The sequence below is a fragment of the Cnephaeus nilssonii genome, assembly GCF_951640355.1.
Source record: "Cnephaeus nilssonii genome assembly, chromosome: 16".
Lineage (NCBI taxonomy): Eukaryota > Metazoa > Chordata > Mammalia > Chiroptera > Vespertilionidae > Cnephaeus > Cnephaeus nilssonii.
Genome location: NC_137087.1, coordinates 45552720 through 45570510, shown reverse-complemented (window position 1 = coordinate 45570510; position 17791 = coordinate 45552720). Strand labels below are relative to the sequence as shown.

At 43.2% G+C, this 17791-nt stretch overlaps 2 protein-coding genes across 6 annotated transcripts in view; one reads left to right on the top strand and one right to left on the bottom strand.

Annotated features, from left to right (window-relative positions):
* The window catches only part of SUFU (SUFU negative regulator of hedgehog signaling), a 98871-nt gene that overhangs the window by 60422 nt on the left and 20658 nt on the right, over positions 1 to 17791 (bottom strand). For all 5 annotated transcript variants that reach the window (XM_079794272.1, XM_079794274.1, XM_079794276.1 and 2 more), the window contains exon 3: positions 16267 to 16403. In XM_079794272.1, coding sequence (XP_079650398.1) covers positions 16267 to 16403 — 137 coding nt within the window. The remainder of the gene's footprint in view (positions 1 to 16266; positions 16404 to 17791) is intronic.
* LOC307113038 (c-Myc-binding protein-like) lies at positions 1237 to 10970 on the top strand. Its single transcript, XM_079794291.1, has one exon. The coding sequence runs from the start codon at positions 6892 to 6894 to the stop codon at positions 7201 to 7203; it is 312 nt and encodes a 103-aa protein (XP_079650417.1). The 5' UTR covers positions 1237 to 6891; the 3' UTR covers positions 7204 to 10970.

Genomic DNA, 17791 nt, shown 5'->3' with positions numbered 1-17791 from the left:
CAATCCCGCAGGCCAGGCCAAGGAACCCCACTGGTGCATGAATTCGTGCACCGGGCCTCTGGTTTATTTTATAAATGAGAAAAGGAAAATAAAAATAAAATCTCTGTTGGCGTTAGTCTGTCAATACCACAGAGTTTAATCAGTCACCAGCAATGATGGATGCTCACACAGCACGTCCTGTCTCCCTTCTTGGGCCTGAATCACAAATTGTGCCGACTCAGCATATGTCATGAGGTTGCCATTAAACAGCAGCAAGCAAAGGCACTTGAATTTCCAGTGTCAGTTACAAGGTTGGGGGGCCATATTTCTCCTAAAACTCCAGTGAAATTGCCTTGGAATTTGTGGTTAAAGCCTACCAATGGCAGATCTGAGAGCAGACAGCCTATCTAGCAGAATTCTAAAGCACAGCTGAGAAATCAAGTCCTGCTGAGTTGGGGAATGGTTTCTTTCTAATGAAACCCAGAGGGTGGGGGGCAGGGGAGCAGTCACTGGCAATCTGAGAAGAAGGAATAAGCAGATCATAAAATTAAAAGGGAATGGGGAAGTAAGAGAAACTGGCTTCAAGGTAGGAAGGAAAGAAGGTGGGTGCCTACTGGTGAAGTCACTGATGTAAATTACTGCAGAACTTTCCAAATGATTCATCCCGATATGGTTTTAAATCTGCTGTAGCAGGTGAAACAATGACAGCTACCCTGTCCTCATGACTGGAACATTCTCTCTCCATATGACACTTTGCACTGGCCTAGCATCCTGATCAATATGGAAGGTTCCTCTGACCACAGGTAGGGCTGGCGCTTCTCGGGTAGGAGTACAGATACTGTTTTGCCACCTGGTGGTCATTCCCCTCCTTATTAACAGAATTCCAATTTTCTTCCTTTGCTTTTCCTTGGCATGACCTTCAGGGAACCAGGGGCCCAGCCACAGCCCTAGGAAGTGAATACTGATTAGTAAACCAACAAGACTGTCTCACTTTCCTGACATAACTCTAGCCAATGAGAAGCAAGGGGAGATCAATGAGGGCAGTTCTGTGGAGGTTTTTTTATGTTTATTTATTGATTTTTAGAAAGAGAGAGGAAGGGAGGGAGGGGGGGAGGAGAGGGAAAGGGGAAGGAGGAAGGAAGGAAGGAAGGGAGGGAGGGAACAAGAGAGAGAGAGAGAGAGAGAGAGAGAGAGAGACATCAATTTGTTGTTCTACTTATTTATGCATCCATTGGTTGATTCCTGTATGTGCTCTGACTGCGGATCAAACACACAACCTTGGTGTATCAGACCATGCTCTAACTAACTGAGATACATAGCCAGGGCCTCTGTGGAGGTTTTGATTCGTCTTTAAAAAAGAGTACAGGAGTGTTCTTTTATTGCTGGTAGACTCTGCGAATCAAGTGTGATGCCAGGATGCTAGGGTTTATGGTAGTCATCTTTGGAATCCGAGGGAAACAGTTTAAAAAGACAAGCCAAAGTGCTGAGGAAGGCAGAGCAGGAAGTTACAAGGAACTCAGGGCCATAAGTACATTGTTGAAGAGATGACAACTGACCCTGGAACGGCCCCACCTCAAGATGACTTGCTATGTAAGATAAGTGCCCTTGTTGTTAAGCCATTTTAGTCAGGGTGTTCTGTTACTTGGGAGTCAAACCCATCCCAACATATACAACACAGAACAAAAGATGCCTGCTATCCATGAATTCTCTAATGGTTCAACTTCCAAGCATAACTGCACAGCTGGATTACTAGGGTATTAGATTCCCCTTTGGCCCTGTGAGAGCAACCGATTTTGCCTAACCAGAACTAGACCTATTCTTTTTCTGCCAGTAGTTACCTTTTGCTTTAAAGGACTTCTCTCCTACTCCATGTGGTTAGAAGTGAGGAGTGGGGGAGAACTTTAAACATAAACACTGGTGCTCCTTCTGGACCACGACCACCAACTAGGGTGGTCACATGACCCAGATGGAACTAATCTGAGTCCTTCCCCGGGATTAATGTAGGAATGTTGGAAGAAAGGCCTTCTGCCTGCTGGGACTACAAACTGAGAGAACCAGACACTCTGATGGGGGGCGTTCATCCTTCCTGGCACATGGGGAGAGTCAGTCTGTAGTACGTGACCAACACAAGAGTCAGAGCCCTGAGGACACTATTTGAACACATAGATCAAGCCATGCCTGAAACCCTGAATGTCCCAGTTACCTATACCAATAATGTCTGTTATTAAGGTAATCGGAGTTAGGTTTCTATCATTTTCTTATAACTAGAAGCATCCCAACTAAAATAAACACCAACCTGCCCCACCCCCACTTTGAATCCTTAACTTTCTCTGGCTATTCTTTGCCAGGCCTCTCTCATTTCTACTTCCTTTTCTCTACAGCCAGCTTCCCACCTCTGAGCAAACCAACCAAAAGGTATCCATCTTCCGGCAGGTCAGGCTACGTTACAGGACCCTTCTGAGTCATTCCTCATAGCAGCCTTCAGAGGCAGCCTCATGCAGCCCCACAGCTGGGGGTAGGCATCACCACCCCACCCCAGAGTCTCATCGTCCTTTTTCCCTTGCCTACCACTTCCCTGATGCTATTTCCAAGCCTGGATGGTAAAGCTGTGGATGCCTTTTAGATCTGGAAAAGCAGGTCTAAGCATTCCACCTACTTGATAACACTGCTCCGCATGTTCTCACATGCAAATGGGGGGGTGCGCCACATAAAGTCACTGAGTTGAAGATGGACAGCACAAGTGAGGCAAGACCAACAAACAGAATTCCGCTGCTAGTTACAATGTAGGTATATCTATGTACACATCAAACATAAAATACATGTTCTGTATAATAACATCTGTGTAAACTTTTCAGTGTAACCCATCAGGGGGCAGAACAATGCCTACACATCTCAAGGGAGGTTCTCTGAGCATCAGGGTGCCCTGCTCTGAGAAAACTGAAACACCTAAGCCCAGTCCTACAAAACAGTTACAATAAGGGGCAGACATTCTCACTATAAAAAGATTCTTTACCTTATAAAAGGATGTACCACAAGGTCCCACAAAACTGCCTGGGCTCCACTGCATTTAGAATAGGATTTGATTTGTAGAAGGCTGTACAGGTACTGTCAAATACATAATCAAGGAGCCACAGTTGAACTGAATTTTTGTTGTTGTTGTATAATGTGATGAACAAAACCAGTTAATTTTTTTAAAATATATTTTACTGATATTTTACCGAGAGGAAGGGAGAGGGATAGAGAATTAGAAACATCGATCAGCCGCCTCCTGCACACCCCCCACAGGGGATGTGCCTGCAACCAAGGTACATGCCCCTGACCGGAATCGAACCCGGGACCCTTCAGTCCGCAGGCCGACGCTCTATCCACTGAGCCAAACCAGTTTCGGCAAAAACCAGTTAATTTTATTTGTATCACTATTAATGACTTTCTTTTTCTTTTCTTTATTTCTTTTTTGTTGTTGATAATCCTCATCTGAGGATATTTTTTCCCTTGATTTCTAGAGAGAGTGGAAGGAAAGGAAGGGGGAGAGAGAGAAACATCGATATGAAAGAGATACACCAGGGAGAAACCAAGATGGCGGCATAGGTAAGCACCTAAACTGCTGCCTCGCACAACAATTTCAAAACTACAACTAAAAGACAGAACGAATATCATCCAGAACCACAGGAAAGCTGGCTGAGTGGAAATTCTACAACTAGAAGGAAAGAGAAAAGCTCACGGAGAATCAGAGGAGCTGCAAAGGGCTGAGGTACGGAGACACGCGTGCAGAGAGGAAGGGCGGCTGAGTGCCTGGCTAGCTTTCTCTGGCAGGAGGGGGAAGGAAGCCTCCGACTGCACTGAACCCCAGTTCTGGGTGAAACCCCGTGGACCCAGGCTCATACGGGGGGAGTCTGGACTGTCAGGTAGAGAAAAAGGCACACGGAGACTCGGAGACTCAGGGGAGCCACGGCGGGCAGGGGTCTGGAGGCACGTGTGCGTGAGTGCGCGCAGAGAAGACTGACTGCGGAGGTTGCCGCTGGCTTACCCTAGCGGAAGGGAGTCGGAAGCTCCTGACTGCACTGAACCCCAGTTCCAGGCAAGCCCCTGGGGACCCACGCTATTACGGGGGGAATCTGGACTGTCAGGCGGAAACTCAGGGGAGCCGCAGAAGGCAGAGGTCTGGAGGCGTGTGCGCAAGGGCAGGGCTGATGGGAAGCCAAGACTGTCTGCTCAGCCCTGAGACTCCGCCCCATCCAAGCTGAGCACAGAGGCTTTTGCAATTTTGCAAATCTGGTCCTATAAGGCTGTCTCCAGCACAGAAGGTCTCCCGGCATAGACACAGCTGATACTCACAGCCAATTGGCCTGGAGGTCAATTCCTCCCAGTGATACCAACAACAATCAAGACTTAACTACAACAAGACTGTACACACAGTCCACAAAGGGGTGCACCAAGAGTGTCCACCTCAGGTAACTGGGGAGGCCGAGCCACTGGGCCATATAGAAAACCTAGCACACAAAGCTACCCTACCAACTCAGGAAAGCAGCGAAAATGCGAAGACAAAGAAACAGATCACAAACGAAAGAAATGGAGGAAAACAAACGACTGGATATAGAATTCAAAACCAAGGTTATAAGGTTTTTCAAGAATTTCCTAGAAAAGGCTGATAAATTTAGCAAGACCCTCGAGGATATGAAAAAGGACCAACTAGAAATTAGGCATACACTGACTGAAATAAAAAATATTATACAGAGACCCAACAGCAGACTAGAGGAATGCAAGAATCAAGTCAAAGATTTGAAATACAAAGAAGCCACAACCAAAGGACTTGTGTGCAGGCATATGAGCCTAACCAGCGGTTAAGGACAACAGGGGGGTGGGAGCATGTGTGGGGAGGGGTGTGGGATGGGAACGGGGGGACGAGGACAAATATGTGATACCTTAATCAATAAAGAAATTAAAAAAAAAAAAAGAAATACAAAGAAGCCAAAAAACACTCAACAGGAAAAGGAAAAAGAAGAAAGAATTAAAAAAGTTGAAGATAGTGTAAGAAGTCTCTGGGACAACTTTAAGCGTACCAACATCAGAATTATGGGGGTGCCAGAAGAAGAGAGAGAGCAAGATATTGAAAAACTATTTGAAGAAATAATGACAGAAAACTTCCCCATCTGGTGAAAGAAATAGACTTACAAGTCCAAGAAGCGCACAGAACCCCAAACAAAAGGAATCCAAAGAGGACCACACCAAAACACATCATAATTAAAATGCCAAGAGCAAAAGACAAAGAGAGAATATTAAAAGCAGCAAGAGAAAAACAGTTAGTTACCTACAAGGGAGCACCCATACGATTGTCAGCTGATTTCTCAACAGAAACTATGCAGGCCAGATGGGAGTGGCAAGAAATATTCAAAGTAATGAATAGCAAGAACCTACAACCAAGATTACTCTACCCAGCAAAGTTATCATTCAGAATGGAAGGGCAGATAAAGAGCTTCACAGATAAGAAAAAGCTAAAGGAGTTCATCACCAAACCAGTATGATATGAAATGCTAAAAGGTATTCTTTAAGAAGAGGAAGAAGAAAAAAGTAAAGATAAAAATTATGAACAACAAATACATATCTATCAACAAGTGAACCTAAAAATCAAGTGAATTAAAAATCTGAGGAACAGAATAAATTGGTGACTATCATAGAATCAGGGGCATAGAAAGAGAGTGGACTGACAATTTTCGGGGGGAAAGGGGTGTGGGTGTGCAGGAAGAGACTGGACAAAAATCGTACACCTATGGATGAGGACAGTGGGGGGGAGGTAAGGGCAGAGGGTGGGGTGGGAACCGGGTGGAGGGGAGCTATGGGGGGAAAAAGGAGAAACAATTGTAATAATCTGAACAACAAAGATTTATTCAATTAAAAAAAAAGAAAAAGAAAGAAAGAAAGAGATACACCAATTGATTGCTTCCCACAAGCACCCTGACCAGGACCAGGGATTGAACCTACAATCCAGGTATGTGCCTTTGACTGGGAATCGAACCTGCAACCCTTTAGTGTATGAGCCAAAAGCTCCAACCGCTGAGCCACTCTGGCCAGGGCACTATTACTGATTTTCTGTGTGGGATAAAAATGATAGCACCAAATGTCATCATATCAGTTGAGGCAGGCAATTGATCCAGGGACAAGCAAGGCATTTCCTTCCTAACAGGGTTTTACTGTTAAATGGAGTATTTATTGTCACTGTAAAAAAAAGACCAAAGTATCCACCTTATTGATCCATATAAAGTTTTAAAAGACTGAGTAATAATCATTGCAGGTAATATTACATAGTTCTTACTACATAACTGTTCTAAATTTTTGACAGGTATTAAACTCATTTCATCCTCTCAATAACTTCATGTGTAGCTACTATTATTATCCCTGCGTTATAGATGAGCAAATGGGTTCCACTGCCCAAGGTCAGGAGGCAGTAACTGGAAGACCTGAGATCAAATGCAGGCAGTCTGGATCCAGGGGCCATGCTCTTAACCATCATACTATGCTGTTCCCTTGATCTGGCAGTTTCTCTCTCTCCCTAAAAATAAATTAAAAAAAAAAGAACTCAGAGGAGCCTACAAAAGTTTTTTTTAATTAAGTTGCAGATATCATATCATTGCATTCATAAATACGTGCAAGATGGCAAACAGTACAGGGAGAGGTGTGGAAATGGATGCTACTTAGCCAACAAGTTCGGGCACATGGTGCTGAGGACTTGTACTAGGCAGTAAAATAGGAAAAATAAAAAAAGAAGGAATGATGATTAAAAGGAGGCACAAGGGAGGTTTCTGGAGAACTAGCCTGTTTCTTGATTTGGGAGCTGGTTATGAGTGTGTTTGGTTTGTGAAAACTCATCAAGCTGTACTTTTTACATACATATTTTCATAAATAAAAAGTTTAAAAATGGCCCATTACAAAGCCGCCGAGTCGAAGCGCGAGCAGTTCCGGAGGTACTTGGAGAAGTCAGGAGTGCTGGACACGCTGACCAAGGTATTGGTAGCCTTATATGAAGACCCAGAGAAACCTAATAGTGCTTTGGATTTTTTAAAGCATCACTTAGGAGCTGCTACCCCAGAAAATCCAGAAATAGAGCTGCTTCGTCTAGAATTGGCAGAAATGAAAGAGAAATATGAAGCTATTGTAGAAGAAAATAAAAAACTGAAAGCAAAGCTTGCTCAGTATGAACCACCTCAGGAGGAGAAGCGTGCTGAATAGGATTCTTCTCAGTTGAAAAGACACTGAAAAATGTTTTGTAAGACTTGAAATAGTTTGTATAGTATATAATCTTTTCTGAACAGATGCTATAGAACTTATATATATATATATATATGTGTGTGTGTGTGTGTGTGTGTGTGTGTGTGTGTGTGTGTGTGTGTGTATGTATATATGTTAAATTCACCTATCACACTTTAACTGTTATAAACACATATTCTTATAATCACCAATAAAAACTCAATATAACCTTCTTTGGGTCTTAAAAGCAGGAGTATCCAAAGTGAATCCTGAAAAAAATCTAAACAGTCATCTAATTCATTACCTTAAAAGACATTCTGTTTACTAGTCTGACTAGGAATGATGGTATTGGTTGTATTTTAGCTGAGGAAGGTTCGCATGGAGCTGTTCCTTGGTTTAGTTCAGGATATGAGCACAGGTACAGTCATTCTTTAAAACGAAGATGACGCCCTAACAGGTTTGGCTCAGTGGATAGAGCGTCGGCCTGAGGACTCAAGGGTCCCAGGTTCGATTCCGGGTCAAGGGCATGTACCTTGGTTGCGGGCACATCCCCAGTGGGAGGTGTGAAGGAGGCAGCTGATCGATGTTTCTCTCTCATCCATGTTTCTAACTCCCTATCCTTCTCCCTTCCTCTCTGTAAAAAATCAATAAAATATTAAAAACAAAAACAACCCGAAGATGACATTGTTTATATTCTCCGTAGGCAGCTGGAGAGATCTGTGAGCCATGATGAGATGCTTTTGCATGGGTTCTAATGAATCTTTTGCTCATTTATATAATGTGGAATAAATAACTCTTCTTTGCCACTACTTTGCCTTAGATAACTGTGTGTGCCAGTTTGAACTCTGACATCACATTTTTCTTCTATGCATTCATGCCCTATTTGATAATGTTGCCTGCTTGCTACTTGCACATTGGCTTTCCTGTGTTGATTTTCAATTTGCTATAATAGCAGTTACCCTGTTGTAACTTATATAACATTAAATAGGATCACACTGTTCCCCTGCCTTACTTAGTTGCTCAGTTGAGCACAGAACAGAGGGAATATAAAATTCTGGGTTCATTCACAAGCTGGGATGAGAAGGAGAATAAGCCATATATAGAGGAAAATTATAGTTTGCTGTTATAATTAAATAGTGCTTTTTTCTCAAAATATTTTTCTAGCCTTGAATTCATTTTATCTTCATTATCCCTGTGAAGTAGGTAGGGCAAGTATGAGGGGAGGTTGGGTGTTGAATTTTTAGGCCAAAGACTGATATTAATACAAATTACTAACTGTAGAACCTTGGGCACATCAGTTAACTGCTCTGAAATTCACTTTCCACATCTGTTAGTTGAGAATAATAATATCTGTGCTGCAGGGTTGTTGTGAGGGTCAAATGGAATGTATGAAAGATTTGTAAATGGTAAAGCATTATATTCTTGTTCATTAGTCCTTTTTCATTTATTTTGCAAGACCTACAGACTTTTAAAAAAAACACCTGATTTTAGTCCTGGCTGGTTTGGCTCAGTGGATAGAGAATTGGCCTGCAAACTGAAAGGTCCCAGGTTCGATTCTGGTCAAGGGTACATGCCCGGGTTGTGGGCTCGATCCCCAGTGGGGGACTTGCAGGAGGCAGCCAATCCATGATTCTCTCTCATCATGGATGTTTCTATCTCTCTCCCCCTCTTCCTTCCTCTCTGAAATCAATAAAAAGATATATTTTTTAAAAACACACAACACAAACCTGATTTTGGAGAAAGGGGAAGGAGAGAGGGAGAGAAGATAAAGGGAGAGAGAGAACATAGATTTGTTGTTCCACTTTTTTATGCACTCACTTATATGTGCCCTAACCAGGGATCGAACCTGCAACCTTGTGTATTGGGATGATACTCTAACCAACTGAGCTACCCAGCCAGGGCCTCTGTTTTCTTGATCATTTATTTTCCTTACTGATTGATTGATGTTATTAAGAAGTAGTCGTATTTCGTATATCTTATCCTGATTGTTAGAGAACCTAGCTTTTTTTGGTCAAAATACACAGAAAATGAAACAATACACTGAAAGCTGGCTTAACTAGCAAAAGTCTCAGTACCTGTGAGAAACTGACTAAGCCAATTGTAAGGGAATTTTATTCAGTCATGTTGGTAGGAATGTGGCAGTTGGTAGGAATGTGCCTCTTCTAATGACAAGTTTTGTTTTTGGATTGGGGGGGGGGGTCAGATACTATTGGAAGAACATTCACTTGAATTGGTTTATCTTCTACCAATCTGAGTGCCTTCTACACGGACAGCAGAGGGCTGAGTGCTGGGTGTTATACTTGAAATTAGTTGTAAGACATGTATATAAGCAATTACAATATGGGCTAGGATGTGCTAAGAATCTTCATCATAATAAAACATGGCCCCAGGGGGGGGTTGGAAGAGAGGGAGACTTGGCTTCTTTAGGCAGTTGGTATGATAGTCCCCTTGTGGATACAGACAAGTAGAAATTTTTTCTGGCAGCTAACGCTCATTTGCTTTTTTCTCTTGGGACTAGTATTAATACATATGTAAGTCAGGTGGTTGTGTCTTGTACCATCCTTTTGGACAGAATGCCAATCTGGGTTGGATAATCACACTTTTTGGTGGAACTGACCTGCTAAACTGCTGTACCGATCAGTGCTATTGAAGAAGTCAGAGTCAGCCTGGCCTCTGGAGATCCTCTTCAACATTTCTATCAAGGATTTGGATGAAGATAGTATACAAGAAGAGGCTCAATGGAATAGAAAAAGCACCCTATCCATTCAGTTCCTGCTATGCTTCAGCTAACTTACCTATACAATGTAGATTTCATATCTTGCTTACCTCACAAGATTGTTGTAAGGATCAAATATAATGGATGAAAAGTACCTTGCAAAAAAAAAAAGTTTAAAAATGGAAGGATAAATTTAAGAGGATTTTGGTAATATTATTAATGCGTTTTGCCCTCCTCGATTTTCCAAATGATCCTAAATATTCAAGCAAGGCATCATGGAGCTCAGAGGTCATGCAATCACCCATATGGATGATTGGCAAATCTCACCTTCTAGCCCGAGACATCCAGCAGCCCAGACATCAGCTGAGCTACAGGAAACATGGCATCATGGTTATAAGAATGGCATTAAGTGTTATACTGCCTAGACTCAAATTTTGCCTTTGCACCTACTAGAGGTCTGATCTTGAACATGCTACGTCACCTCTCTATAAAGCTGGTATAACACAGTGCCTAACTCCCATATGAATGCATAAATAAGTGGAACAACAAATCAATGTTTTCTCTCTCTCCCTAAAAATAAATTAAAAAAAAAAGAACTCAGAGGAGCCTACAAAAGTTTTTTTTAATTAAGTTGCAGATATCATATCATTGCATTCATAAATACTTCAGCTTTTATCTCCTAAGAACAAGGACATCAACCATAATACCATATGTATCATACCCAAGGAATTTCACAGTTGCACAATACAATTATCTAATACACAGTCTGTATTTCTATTTTTCCAAGTGCCCTACAAATGATCTTATTTTTTCAATTTAGGATCCAATCAAGGATCATAAGTGCATTTAAACTGTCATGTTTCCTTTAATTTAGGATAGTCCCCACCCCTTGTCTTTTTATATCTTTCACTAGAGGCCCAATGCACGAAGATTCGTGCAAGAATAGGCCTTCCTTTCCCTGGCTGCCGGCATCGGCTTCCCTCCGGCACACGGGACACTGGCCTTTGCTCTGGCCACCGCCTTCTGCCTTCGCTCCGGCCCTGCCGCCCTCCTGTAGCTCCTTCCACCTCCTGCCAACCCCCTCATAGCAGGCGTCCCACCCCGCCCCGGCCGCTCCATGCCTGCGCGCTGCCCAGAGGCCCGGAGCAGCCGGGGCAGGGTGGAACGGTTGCCGCCATTTTTGTTGTGGCAATATGCATATTCCCTCCTTATTGGCTGTGGGTACTGCCAGCTTTGTCATGGAATGACGGTGAATTTGCATATTCCATTTTTATTAGATAGGCTAGGACTGACATTTTTTGAAGAGTCTAGGCAGTTGCCTTATAAAATGTCCCACAATCTGGATTTGTCTATTTGCTCAGGATTCAATTCATATGAAACATTTTTGGAAAAGTGCTACATAGTTGATATTTTATACTTCACACTGCAATACACAAGGAGGTACCTAATAATAATTTGTTTCATTATCGGTGTTGCTACATTTGATCATTTCCTTAAAGTGATAGCCACCTAAATCTTTTCATTATAAAGAAATTCTTTGGAGAGACACCAAGATGGCGGCATAGGTAAACACCTAAACTGCTGCCTCGCACAACAATTTTAAAACTACAACTAAAAGACAAAACAGACATCATCCAGAACCACAGGAAGGCTGGCTGAGTGGAAATTCTACAACTAGAAGGAAAGAGAAAAGCACACTGAGACTCAGAGGAGCTGTGGAAGGCAGAGGTATGGAGACGTGCATGCAGAGAGGGCTGGCAACTGAGTACGCGGCTGGCTTTCTCAATTGGGAGGGAGACAAAAGCTCCCAACTGCTCTGAACTCCAGTTCCGGGCAAGACTCTGGGGACCCAGACTCATTCAGGGAGAAACTGGCTGTCTGGCAGCAGGCGAAACTCGAGGGCGGCTTTCTCTCAGAGGTGCTTGCAGCGATTACCACAGGACACTAAGACCCAGGGGCCTCTTAGGGCAGGGCTGATGGGAAGCCATTGTTGTTTGCTCCACCTGAGACTCCACCCCATCCAAGCTGAGCACAGAGGCTTTTGCAAGTCTTGTCTCATAAGGGTGTCTCCAACACAGAAGTTCTCCCAGCGTAGACACAGCTGATCCTCACAGCCAATTGGCCTGGAGGTCAATTCCTCCCAGTGATACCAACAATAATCAAGGCTTAACTACAACAAGACTGTGCACACAGTCCACAAAGGGGTGCACCAAGAGGGTCCACCTCAGGTAACTGGGGAGACTGAGCCACTGGGCCCTATAGGACACCTAGCACACAAAGCCACTCTATCAACTCAGAGAAGCAGCCAAAATGCGGAGACAAAGAAACAGGTCACAAATGAAAGAAATGGAGGAAAGCAAACGACTGGATATAGAGTTCAAAACCACGGTTATAAGGTTTTTCAAGAATTTTCTAAAAAAGGCCAATAAATTTAGTGAGACCCTCGAGGATATGAAAAAGGACCAACTAGAAATTAGGCATACACTGACTGAAATAAAGAATAATATACAGAGATACAACAGCAGACTAGAGGATCGCAAGAATCAAGTCTAAGATTTGAAATACAAAGAAGCAAAAAACACCCAACCGGAAAAGAAAAAAGAAAAAAGAATTCAAAAAGTTGAAGATAGTGTAAGGAGCCTCTGGGACAACTTCAAGCATACCAACATCAGAATTATGGGGGTGCCAGAAGAAGAGAGAGAGCAAGATACTGAAAACCTATTTGAAGAAATAATGACAGAAAACTTCCCCCACCTGGTGAAAGAAATAGACTTACAAGTCCAGGAAGCGCATAGAACCCCAAACAAAAGGAATCCAAAGAGGATCACACCAAGACACATCATAATTAAAATGCCAAGAGCAAAAGACAAAGAGAGAATATTAAAAGCAGCAAGAGAAAAACAGTTAGTTACCTACAAGGGAGCACCCATACGATTGTTAGCTGATTTCCCAACAGAAACTATGCAGGCCAGACGGGAGTGGCAAGAAATATTCAAAGTAATGAATAGCAAGAACCTACAACCAAGATTATTCTACCCAGCAAAGCTATCATTCGGAATTGAAGGTCAGATAAAGAGCTTCACAGATAAGAAAAAGCTAAAGGAGTTCATCACCACCAAACCAGTATTATATGAAATGCTGAAAAGTATTCTTTAAGAAGAGGAAGAAGAAGAAAAAGGTAAAGATAAAAATTATGAACAACAAATACATACCTATCAACAAGTGAATCTAAAAGTCAAGTGAATTAAAAATCTGAAGAACAGAATAAACTGATGAACATAATAGAATCAGGGGCATAGAATGGGAATGGATTGATAATTCTCAGGGGAAGGGGGTGTCTGTGTTGGGGGTACAGGAAGAGACTGGACAATATCATACACCTATGGATAAGGATAGCGAGGGGGGGAGGTAAGGGCAGAGGGAAGGGTGGGAACTGGGAGGAGGGGAGATATGGGAGGGAAAGGAGAAACAATTGTAATAATCTGAACAATAAAGATTTATTAAAAAATAAATAAATAAATAAATAAATAAATAAATAAATAAAAGGGAAAAAAAGACTAAACGTCAAACATGATAAAAAATTATGAACAACAAATACATATCTATCAACAAGTGAATCTAAAAATCAAGTGAATAAAAAATCTGATGAACAGAATAAACTGGTGAATATAGTAGAATCAGGGGCATAGAAAGAGAGTGGACTGACAATTCTCGGGGGGAAAGGGGTGTGGGGGTGTGGGAAGAGACTGGACAAAAATCGTACACCTATGGATGAGGAGGGGAGGGTAAGAGCAGAGGGTGTGGTGGGAACTGGGTGGAGGGAAGCTATGGGGGGGGAAAAAGAGGAACAATTGTAATAATCTGAACAATAAAGATTTATTAAAATTTTTTTTAAAATTCTTTTTCTCTTTGTAATAAAGAAGTAATCTGTGGAGGGATCCTTTGAGTCCTTGTAAATATCTTATTCCCCAACCATCTTTTTATTCAATACTTTTATTACATCTGTTGATAATTTGCCTGAATTGATGATCACATGAATATTGCAAAATGATCACTAGTGATGTTTACAGTGTTGGTGAAATGAACACTTGCAAATCAAATCCTATTTTTTCACTCACCTACATTAGTTCATAACTATAATATCATAATTATTTCAGAAGTTCATCTGTTGGACTCCTTCTGACAGTGATTCACAACACTACCGGTCTTACATTTCTCTGATCTCTATCCACCTGAGCAAGTACATAAAGTAGAAACAAACATATAAATGCATTGGCTTAAGCAGTGGGAAAGGAGATACCTGTCTATATAAGCAAGAGGTTGCCTAGTCTTTAGAGCCCTCTTTCCTATAGCAGATCAAATTCCACATCAAGAAAAGTCTATTTTTACACAGACAGTTCTATACTGAAGTCAGCTTAGGCATCCCAAGAAGGGAGAGAGGGGACACAAAGTGTTCAGGCAGTAAACTCTTGGCACAATTTTTTTTTAAATATATTTTATTGATTTTTTACAGAGAGGAAGGGAGAGGGACAGAGAGTTAGAAACATCGATGAGAGAGAAACATTGATCAGCTGCCTCCTGCACACCCCCTACTGGGGATGTGCCCGCAACCAAGGTACATGCCCTTGACCGGAATCGAACCCAGGACCCTTCAGTCTGCAGGCCGACGTTCTATCCACCGAGCCAAACCGGTTTCGGCTCTTGGCACAATTTTTAAAAATTCTTCAAATCATACTAGGATAATACCAACTCACATGCATTAGCTGTTCCAGGCAGCTGCTTCCCCTGACCCTGTGAATGGTACTTCTTGGTCAATAGTTCTTTAGAGCCCAAACAAACTGCATTAGAATCCCCTAGGAAGTTGTTTAAGAAACAGATGCCCCAGTCCCACCTCTGACCAACTGCAGAGGACTTTGAGAAGTATGTTGACAAGCTCCCCAGGGGATCTCATGAGCAGTCAGGTTTGGGACCCTTGCTTAGAGAAGACCTACTGTAGCCTCCAAAATGGGACTAACCCATAGTATATACAATGGTAGATGGTAGTTAGTATCAGTCCCATTGACAGCCACCCTACTAACCCCTGACTCCCAGGGCTCTGGAATGAGAGGAGTTCAACCCAGAGGCTCTATTGCACCCCCAATATATAGTGCACTAGAGGTGGGGGTGGGGGAGAAGTCACTGTACTTAAGAGAAATGACCAGATCTACAGTTTCCAAATTTAGTCTCCACCAGAAGCCAGAGTCTGCTGTGGGGCCCAGGAATGTGTGTTTGCAACAAATTCTCTAGGTGCCTTTGATGCAGGGGGTCTGAGGGCCACACTTTGAGGGGCCCTGGCCTCAATGCCGCTCTACCCTTATCTATAAGCAAAGAGCAAAAGAGTTGGATAAAGTATCTTAGTATACATTTGAGGTTACTTACCAAACCAAAGAAGCAAAATCTGAGGTCATATGGGGAATGTTTCTGAGCAAAGAGCCACACATAAACATTCAGATGATATGTAACCTTCCATAAAAGGTACTAGATTTCACTCAAACATTTCATCCCACTGGAGGACTATAGGCAGACTGAGACAAGAGTGGGAGACCAAGGTTTCCACACAAAGCCCCACCTCAGGTTTCATATTAGCGGTCTTCAGAGGGGCAACGGGAGCACGGGGTCATCCCCTGGAGCACACCTGAATCAAACAATCTTTCTGACGATTGAGTTCTGCCTGTTTCCAGTTTCCCCTTTCACTGTGGGACAGCAAGCTCCTGGCAATCCTCATTCTCTCTCTCTCTCTCTCTCTCTCTCTCTCTCTCTCTCTCTCTCTTCTCTCTCTCTCTCTCTCTCTCTCTCTCTCTCTCTCTCTCTCTCTCTCTCTCTCTCCCTATTCACCCAATCCTTAGTCAAGATTAACATGTGTGCTTGTGGCCCCAGAAACTGAGATGGCTTAGGCCACTGGCAGCAGGGAGCAAGGACCATGCTAATTATGGAAAATGGGACAGACAGAGAAGAGCTAATCTGGTCCATGCCAAGTTGGCCTTTGGCTCAATGGAAATCAGAAGCATGGCTGGCAGACTGTAACAAGGACTCAGGGTGTCAGAACAGCAGCACAGACTCTCACTTGCTGCCAGAGGTCATAGTGGCATATCCTTCTCCTCCATGTCCCAGGTAGCTTTCCACCCAAAACATCAGGCAAAACAAATCACCCTCATGGTACAAATGGGGTGTAGTACTCCCAGGGAAGTACTACAGAACTCTGCAGACATCAAAGCATACCTGTGAGTTCCCAAAGACAACCAAATCCATGACAGTAAAACCACCAACCAACCAGCTCTTGGGGCTCTTACCTGATTGGAAGACGTATCTGGCCAAGCCCTGCATTAGCTCTGCTGGCCATGTTGGGGGAGCAGACTCCCCTGTTTCTCTCTTCAGACGAAATGTCAACTCAAAGCCAAAACCACTAGGCCCATCTGTTCCTGTAAATCTAAAAGAAATAAAAAGCAAATGTTTTTAGTTCAACTACCTTAGGAATAAAACAACAATACTGTTTGGAAAGTCTAATTAAAGTTCTCCCTTATTCTTGGTGGCCTCAGCATCTAAACCCCTTAGTCAGAGGAATCTCCCATTGTGTGAGCCTCGAGGGCAGAAAGGACCTCAATAAGGAGCCAGAACTCTAGCCTCACCTCCAGCCAGCTACAGTACTTGTGTATGACCTTGGCCCAGCCAATCAAATTCCCCTCCTGGCACCCTAAATTATGAGTTCCACATTTTGTGGCTCTGGAACATTCCTTTCTGTGTGATTGAGGGCCTAATCTTCCTTATTCACGCTCCATATTCCTTCAAATTGTTAATAAGCACCTACTAAGTTTGATAAGGTACAAGTCCTGCTGTATGCTTGTGAGGATGAGACCTTTTCTTTGCTCCCACCTCCACCTTGGCCCACAAGAGTGCAAGCCTTGGCCCGGGCTGGCTGGCCTCCAAACTCAGCATTTGCAGATAGGTCCCAGGACAGATTCCAAATACTGGGAGGCCTGCATTTTTTCCTGAAAACCCCATGTACATTCATTAATCAGCACATAGGATTCCTAAAATCTGGCACCCCACGGCACTCTTCAATCACTGGAACCTTGAGGAAGCAAGGTTTGCCTTCTCTTCCCATATCCCAGGCGGCCCAGAATGATCAGTTACTGCCTCTGCAGCCACAGTCATCACAGTGATGACGAGGCAAGGAGTGCCTGCCTCCCTGTCTGCTAGGAAATGCTCAGGAGCCCTAAGTCTCCAGCGAAGTCCCTGGAATGGACTTCTGTGAGGGAGGGAAATTATATGGATTAGAGAGCAAGGCCTGGTTGGGGGGGTGACACACCTCCCTAGGTGAGGAGAGCATCAGGGAGAGTTCCTGAGAGCTCAGGAGGTCTGCCAGCATGGGAAGTATTAAAAGTTAAAATGTGTTCATGATATAATTTTCAGTAATTAGATCTTGTACAAACATGAGCTACAATGATTATACACATGTAAGCTCCTCAGCATACAAATACAAACCATAAACTAAGATGACAGCCCACACCTCCTTGCCAGCCAAGCTACTGGAACAGGCTTGAAACAGAGGGGAGAATTCTGAAGGGATAGTGATAGCCAATGCCCAACCCTGGAATTTCATGTGGCATCTTTCCATCATCATCATCATCACCAACCCCAAAAGACCAGGCCCAGAAACTAGACAGAAAGATACTCAAAGTCTCAGGAGCTCTGACACCAGTCCTACCCTGCTGTGTGCCTGGATGAACTCAGGCTTCCTGCACATGCTGTGGTGGGGAGGTTACCACTCATAGCTAAGTTCTCTAAAGGACTGAAAAGGAATCCATCCTTAAAGTC